We start from the raw sequence: 8,623 nt of genomic DNA on the forward strand, positions 1-8,623 counted from the left end.
TAGTGTGCCGGATGCAGGGATGTTCAGTGACGAGAACCCGAACGCTGCTTGCTTGATCATGTGAAGTGAACTTGACACGATCAAACAATCCGAACCCTGATCTTGTCATCTAATGATCATTTGATCACGTGGTTGAGGAATTGGCTTAATACAAATAGAGATACAGTTTAATTTCATGAGTATTATTTGTTTGTAGTATAGATTGTATAATAGTTTTGTTCTAAAGAATAATAATAAGATGGTTAAATTTTCGATTAATGCTATCTATTATCTAACTTTGTCTTTTCCTTCTAGATTTATCAAACCTTAAACTTATTATTAAAAGTTAGCTTTCGGATCGTCACTTGTATAATTAGCTTAAAAGGTTGGCTCTATGATAACAAGCTCTAAAGAGTATATTAGTTTAGCCATCATTCGACTAATGTTGATTTAGACCGATGGAGAACGACTCACAATAAAGTTAAAACATAGCCGTAGTAAACATTAACTCTGTTCCCACAATGGCGGCTACTTGTGTTTTTAGCTTAAAACAAAGATATTTCCCCTATAACCATTATGACCGTAGGGTCTCGCGACCCCATCGTACACTTTGATCATAATATGTTCATTTGGAATGAGCCACTATTTAAATGGCTCTTTACATTAATATAATTCAGTAATCATTATGAAAATTGGAGAATCATATTCTTAATATTAGTGGAGTGGTAACGAATTAACAGGATGTTACATGTTACACATCTACCTGTTAACTCTGAAGCTTTCAGAGTAATTTTTTGTGCTCGTGGATCCAAAACATGCAAATGTGATGATACATGGTGCTCTATACAACCTAACATCTCTCTTGTCAGCACAAAATGTGAGATTCACATAAGGTGTTTCGAAGCACACTTAGGATTATTTATCTTCAATATGTTTACTTCACCAACATAGACGACATATGAACTAAGTTAACCTTATCAGATATTATACCATCCATAAACCCTAAATCATATCGTCTTAATACTTCACTTGAGTACATCAAAGTTCTTAAATGTTACGACATGTTTTATAGCCCAAAGCACCTCATACTAGATACAGTGTTGCAACTGTATTAAATAGGGATGAGATTGATAGTGGTGTCGAACCAAACTGCATAGTACCGATATCCAAATTCAGCTAAAACCAAAGTTGAATACTGTACCGTATATGTTCGGTTAGCACCTATATGGTAAGGTACCATCATAAGTCACGAACTGGTACTGTAACGCATAGTACCGATATCGAAAATTCGAAATTGAGTTAAATTCGAAAATGAATCTGTATTGTGTATGTTCGGTAGGTACCGATATTCATAAGAAATTTCTTATCTCTAATATTTAACCTCACCCCTCTTTTGTTTATGACAAGATAGGATATAGAATTCTAATTCTTTATTATTAATTTTTTTTTGTAAATAAAACTATAAACCGGCCAAACTTCTATTAGGAAAGTGTTAAAGATTGGGCCATCACCATCCAACCAATATCCAAATTGGGCTTCATATGCTCTTCGTTTCCTCCGTTACTTAACGGAGAAAATAGATGTTGTTAAGGGTGGGTAAAATCGAAACAACTTATGAAACTTTTTGAGGTAAATCGATACTATTAATCTTTTTGAGGAAAACAGTTATTTTAGTCAAATATCAGGAAATAAAACCGAATTTAACTCTATAATAGATTTTTTTAAGTATGCTATCTAACTTTGTTGTTTTCTTCTAGTTAAAACCTTAAAGTAGAAATGAAAGGTTAGCTTTCAGATAATAACTTCTTGTCTAGGGTAGCCCACTTGCTAAAGGCACATGCCTCTTAAAGGAGATGTATCAGGTTCAAAGCTTGACAATAAAGAAATAATTTATAATTATTGATGTAAAGAAGTAATATTCATCATTAAAAAAGATAATAATTTCTTATACAATCAGCTTTAATACTTCTTATAAGATTAGCTTTAAAAGTTGGCTCTATGTTAACAAGCTCTAAACACCATATTAGATTAGTCATTATTTCATCGTCGTTCCTACGGGCAGGTGGGTTATCGAGTTTTTCCCGGAAGTGGTGGTGGACGACTCGGGTTACTCTCGGAGTACTCTATTTGTCCAGTGGGTGCCCCGAGAATACTCAAGATTGATTTGTTGGCCGTTAAAAAAAAAGATTAGTCATCATTTGACTAATGTTGATTTAGACCGATGGAGAAAAGACATACAAAAAAGTTAAGACATAGCCGTCGTAAACATTAATTGTGTTCCCACAGTGACGGCTAGTTGTGTTTTTAGCTTAAATTAAAGATAACAAGGAAACTGAATGAATCAGCTAGCTGGCAGACACTATTCATTCAGTTTCCTTATTAACATATGTTAATTTCCATAACCATAACCAATACGACGGCCGGATCCCGTGACCCCATCGCCCACTTTGAACATCAAATGTTTATATGGGATTAGGTTGTACTAGTTGAATGATCAATGAGATGATAGCAATTGAGAGCATAGAATAATCCATATATATTGAGTGAGTGGGACCAATATTTAAATGGTTGTTTGCAACTAATACCCATAAATCCTTTGGAGTGGTAAGGACTTACCAGGGTGTGACATGTTAATAGGGGTCTAAACGAGTCGAGCAGCTAGCGGGCTATTTAAGACCGGCTCGATAAAAATCTCGAACGAGCCGAGCCTTATCGAGCTCGAGCCCAAGCCCGAGTTTGAATTTAGGATCGATTAGATATCGAGCCCGAGCTCGAGCTCGAGCCTTGTAAGTGTAGCTCGTTTAGGCTTGTCGAGCCTTATGGAGCTTAGTATACTTTAGGGTTTAAACTATCAATTACTTTTTAAATGATCTTTTTTTAATTGAGTTCTCAAACTGTCAAGCCAAGCTCGAGTCGAGCCTTGGCTCAATAACACCAAAAAAGAGCTCTTGGGTCGAGCTTTAGCTTGTTTGAACTCGCGTCATATATACTTATATCGAGCTTTCGAGCCGAGCTCGAGTTTTAAATTTTACTAACGAGCCGAGCTCGAGCCCAAAATCTAAGAGGCTGGCGGCGGTCGAGTAGTTGACCTTAGTCACAGCATCCGATGTCACGATGGTTGACATGTCGTTCCTTTCCTTGCCTTTAAAAAAATGTTTGCTCCACAATCACAAACGAAAAATAATGGCCCATCCAAAATTGGGCTTCATATGGATCTAGTAATGGCCCAGCCACGATCCAACATATAATACCCCAAATAACAATTTCTTCTTCCTTTTCGCTTCAGAACCCTAACCTAGGGTTTGCCGTACCAAAAAACCCAAATTAGAAGGCAAGATGGGAGGCAAATGTCCACACAGAAGGGTGAAGAAGAGACGATACTCTCACAAAACCTTCCGTCTCGCTAAATTCCTCGTTAAAGATATCCTTTTTATCGTTTTTCTCTTATTTTCTGTTGGTTTTTATGAATTTAACTGGAAATTACCAGACTTTTTGTATGTTTTGTTTCTTTAACTGTGTTTTCTCACGTGATGATGCTGTTTATGATGAGCTTAAGAAACCAGAGGATGAGAAGACGCCGTTACCGTTAGATGAAGATCTTCCTGGAATGGGTCAATATTATTGTTTACACTGCGAGTAAGTAATTCAATTTTATATGTTTCATATGTTTTCGTTTAATATTATTTGTAGTTAGTTTTTTTTTTTTTTTTAATTAAATGTTGTTGTTTGTTTCAGTCGGTATTTTGCTAATGCGGCTGTGAGAGATGAACATTTCAAGACTAAACGGCACAAGAAGCGGTATGTTTCCGCTTAATTTGGTTATTATTATGATATCTAGAACAAAAAAGAAGTCATCAATTTGAATGTGTTTGTTGTGGATTGTTGTTGAGGTTGGTTTGCTGAGATTGTTCTCCGGTTTAATAATCATGAATATTGATTTTTTTAGTCTTTTAGTGCATAAATGGTTTATTCAACTTTGTAGCCATAGTTGTCGATAGCGGTCGCTATAGCAAATAGGTAGCGTATAGGTCGAAGGTTGCTACAGGGTATTTAGCCATAAATAGCGGGATTTCAGTTTTATTTTTTATTTATTTAGTTTAAATTTAATTAGTGATTAAATATTTAGGGTTTTGTTAAATATACATGTAAAATAGCGTATATACTAGGGTCATCATCATCACCATACTCGGTAAATCCCACCAATAGCAAAGCAAAGGTAGGGTCTGAGGAGGGTAAGATGTAGACAGCCTTACCTCTACCCCGTAGGAATAGAGAGGCTGCTTCCACTGAGATCCCCGGCTCGATAGTAGTTTTGCTTCAAGCCTTGGACATAAGGCACATAACACTCGGCAATCAGGACAAAGACCGATTAGTGCATGTACCCTTTTAACGTTATTTTCACAAAATTAGTAAAATGACGTCCTCAGCTTCTAACGTTATTTTCACAAAATTAGTAAAATAACGTTAAAATTAGTGCACTTTCACTTTTCCCCTCGATGGCCCGCACATATATAAGTTATATGCGCATACCGCAAGCGGGGCGTAGCGTATATACTAGGGTACTTTGATATAATATAAATATAAAAAATTGAAACTTTTTCTAGTACATCGTTATTTATAAAATACCGCCTGCTATTTATCGCTATTCGCCATGTAGCATATAGGTACCTTATTGCTATTTGTCACTATTCGCCATTAACAACCATGTTTGTAGCTTAATGTGGCTATCTATTTGATGTGTAGATCAAAAATAGTTTTCAAATATGAAGTTAAAGGTTAGACATAAGTACTTAAGTAGGTTATTAAATTGTTGCAGATTCAAGATGTTATAATTTTTTATTTACCAAGTTTGTTATTGAGTTTAATACTAGGTCGGCCTGTCAATGCATGTTAGATTCTACAAGTTAGTTGTGAATGTTTGACATCCAAAGTTAGAAATTTAGATCTTCTTAAGGGAGATGTTATTATGTTGGATCAAGGGTTGTTTATCAGTAGTTTGTTTGTTGTTATGCACTTAATGATTATTAATCTGATTTATGTTGATTATTTGACATGAAAAAAATTCGTTAGCCATGGTTTTCAATAAATTAACCTGGGAGGCTGGGATGAAGTTTGGCACATATATAATCTAGTTTCGAGTTGTTGTTTTTAACCCATTTAATAAGACCGTGGGGTATGGTGGGGGGTTTGGAGCATGGGTTGACACGTGGAATTCGAGCCCCCCCGCTGGTGAGTGACGTGTTGGGTCGGTATGGCGGGGCGTGGCTAGCCCGCTTGGGTTGGCCAGTTTTATAAAAATAAGAAAAAAAGCCTAAAATTAAAAAATACACACAAAATTAAAAAAAAAAGCCTAAAATTATTATTAAAATTTCCTAAAAATTACAAAATTCTACAAAAAAAAGATTACAAAATTAAAAAAAAAGGCCTAAAGCGTTAGGTAGATTCCGAACAGGGCGAGCTTGTCAAACGGCTTCCGCTCCTTGCCCCGGAACTCGATGTTTGCCACCGCCACCCGGTCTTCATGACTTATATCACCGCCCGGGACGCTGTCGTAGTAGACTTTAAAACGGTCGTGCTTCGGTCGTAGCTCGCTCCACTTGTGTTGGCACGCGTTTAAATTGTGCCGGTCGTTCCCCACGTTGTGCCGGTAGCTAGCGAAAGCTTTCGGCCAGCACGCGTTTAAACATAGCCGCTATGACCTAGCCAACCAGCCAATGATAGCCGGCCACGGAAAATCGCTAGGCACGCCCAACGCCCGGGCTGAAACCCCCGCCCAAGGGGCCACGCCGAAACCCAAGCCCACCCGGGTGGTGACTTGGGCGTTTGTACCCAACGCACGCCCCATACCCCATAGTCTAAGGAAGTTGTGTTTGGGTTGGCCTGTTTAACCTGTTGGATTGTCATTTCTAACCTGTTTACTAATCAGGTCGTGAACAAGTTGACCTGTTTAACTGGTCAACATTTAACTTTTTGGTCAAACTTTTTTCCTAAATTGAGTTGAAATAACCATATTTGGTTTTTTAGATTTGCACCTTCAACCCGCATCCTTGGTGCCCTGATTGATTTGGGTCAAGCTTAATATTTTATTGAACTTTTATTGCTGTTTTCAGGTTGAAGGTAATGGCGGGCCCTGCACCACATACACAGATTGATGCTGACCTGGCAGCAGGAATGGGCATGCCTGATAACGGGCCGAAGCTAATGTCGATGTGAGCTTAGTTTATGTGTATGTCGATACTTTTTATTTTCTTAAATTCAGTTCGCAAATGTAAGAATCAAGTTTTTCATAGGAATATGATATCACATAACTCATATCCATCTTGTTCTTGTCAATTTGAATTTTGAATTTGGTTAGCTTCGTTAATCCAGGAAGTTAGTTTTCTAATGGTTATAATTACAAAGGGCAACCAGTCATAGGGCTGTTGGGTTGGCTTATTAAAACAGATTAACCATGTATTGTGTTCGGATGCATTTAAATAACCGAGTAATGTTGATAAACCTTTGAAATCTACTGAACTGGCGAAACTGAAGCAAATTACCCTTTTTTGAAGCAAATTACCTGATTGGAGATCCCACCAGGGTTGATGGTTTGGTCTAATTTAAAACCAGGAACTGGCCGTGTAAAAAGACCTCACCACACTTTATTATTTACAACTTCGTTTCGTTTTTGTAATATGTAATTATGTATATGCAAGCAGTCAATATCGGCGATATATTGGTGCTATATCGGTTATCGGTCATGGTTCATAATATCGGTTTAGAACATCGGTTGAAATATCATTAGCGAGAATATCGGCGATATATACCGAGATATCGTCAGTGTTTTGAGATTGTTATCTCGGGTCATATCGGTGAGAACATTGGTAAGCCCAGATTTTTATCTTTTTCTTTATTAGGCTGCAATCCAAATACAAAGCCCGGTACTTTTTTTATGTTATTTTTGGCCCAAATATTATAACCTTAATCATACTATCACACTGCGTAACACGACGACAACTGATGTCTGCTGAACCCTAATCGTCCCTCCCAAGCTCCTGCGCTATAATTGGAACTTCCAATCTTCCACATTTCCGCCGATATCATATAGGGTCTAGATATATCGGTTATCGGTCCCCATATACAATATTGGTGTCAAATATCGGCCAATACCGATATTATGGTCCGATATAGCATCGATTTTCCTGATATCACTATCTTTCTTCTTATTGCTGCTATTATTAGTGTTATAAGTCTTAATTGTTGTTAGTGTTTTAAGTTTTAATGAGTTCCCACTTGCTACATGGATTGCGCTCGCTTTTGGTACTTGCTAGGATTTGAAACCACGTCGGGATCTGCTAACTTAACACATGTCAAGATGATCAAGTGACATTCTATTATATTTGCTTGAATTTTGCCGAAACACATTTCGCTTAACATGAATTCTCTTTACTGTACCAACCACCACCTGTTGGGTACCCGCATTGTTATTCTTATTGGTTGCCGGAACTAAAACCAATTTGGCACGCCAGTTGCTACTGCGGCCACAACCATTGTGGGATTGGGATCAAAATTATGGAAGGGTGATTCGGATCGCATTGAGATTTCAAAACAAAGGATTACAAACTAAGCCACAATTCAATCCCTCTTGGACATTGTAATGGAAATATGGATAAGCAAGACGTAATTTAGTCTTTATCGTGAAATTTACAAAAAAAAAAAAAAAAAAAGAAAAAGAAAAAAAAAGATTGTACAAGCCCTGTAGAGAAAGACGGTGTACAATGGAGACATGTCTTTAGGTTGCACTCCCATTCTGACCCGTTCAATCTTTTTTTGCTCATTGTAACTCGCTTGATATTTTGTGCTCTTTAGTTCGCCTCACAGATACCCGTTGAAAATTTACACGTGTCCAAATAACCCAAGATGTTCATAAACGCCCACACCGATACAAATTTTGATATTAGGCCGGTTTGGTTTGTCATTCTACTAAACACTAGTTAGCTGTTCAACCTATAATTTTCTTAAAAACTGGTCGAACTAGACTATAAATACGCATAGTTTTGAATGTACGAATTGTTTACGTATAATAAATTGTCCTTAAATGAAATAAACAAGTCTTAAATTTGATGTTTATTCCAAACTATTCACGAAAATTAGATATAATGACCTAATTTGATGGTTACAAACCCATTGGACTTATGATTTTTTTTTATTATTATGGACCACTAGACCCCAACCAGTACTATTGGGTCCTAACTGGTCTCCACAAACATGGATCGTGCCATCATAACATTTACTGACAACCGTTACCCAAATTATTATTTATGATGATTTGTGCACTCCATATCATTTCATTTCATTTTTGTCACTCAAGAGTCCATGTCTACAATTGCATATGCTATCATGTCACATTCTCCTCATGTGTCATGTGATAAAAGGGTGTCTACAATTATTGGGCTTTCAAACTAGGTAACATTTAGAATATCACAAATTTCTAAGATTATATGACATTAGAGGTGACATCTAAACCGGTTTCCAAACTTATTTGTAAAAAAAAACCGGTTTGGTTAGAGACCGAACCATTAGTTTTAAATAGACTCGAGGTTTTTGATTTTGAAGCCGGTTTTTAACCAAGTTGTTTTCTTAACCAAAAGAGTTAAATGCTATT

General features: G+C 36.9%; 1 protein-coding gene across 1 annotated transcript; it reads left to right on the forward strand.

The window, feature by feature from the left end:
- The first annotated feature begins 3,241 nt into the window (after positions 1-3,241).
- LOC110881725 (zinc finger protein 593) lies at positions 3,242-6,343 on the forward strand. The gene is made up of 4 exons (XM_022129900.2): positions 3,242-3,400; positions 3,507-3,615; positions 3,715-3,777; positions 6,090-6,343. Exons 1-4 carry the CDS (start codon positions 3,316-3,318, stop codon positions 6,190-6,192), a joined length of 360 nt encoding a protein of 119 aa, XP_021985592.1. The 5' UTR covers positions 3,242-3,315; the 3' UTR covers positions 6,193-6,343.
- The last annotated feature ends 2,280 nt before the right edge of the window (positions 6,344-8,623 follow it).

The sequence above is a fragment of the Helianthus annuus genome, chromosome 1 (genome assembly GCF_002127325.2).
Source record: "Helianthus annuus cultivar XRQ/B chromosome 1, HanXRQr2.0-SUNRISE, whole genome shotgun sequence".
Taxonomy (NCBI): Eukaryota; Viridiplantae; Streptophyta; class Magnoliopsida; order Asterales; family Asteraceae; genus Helianthus; species Helianthus annuus.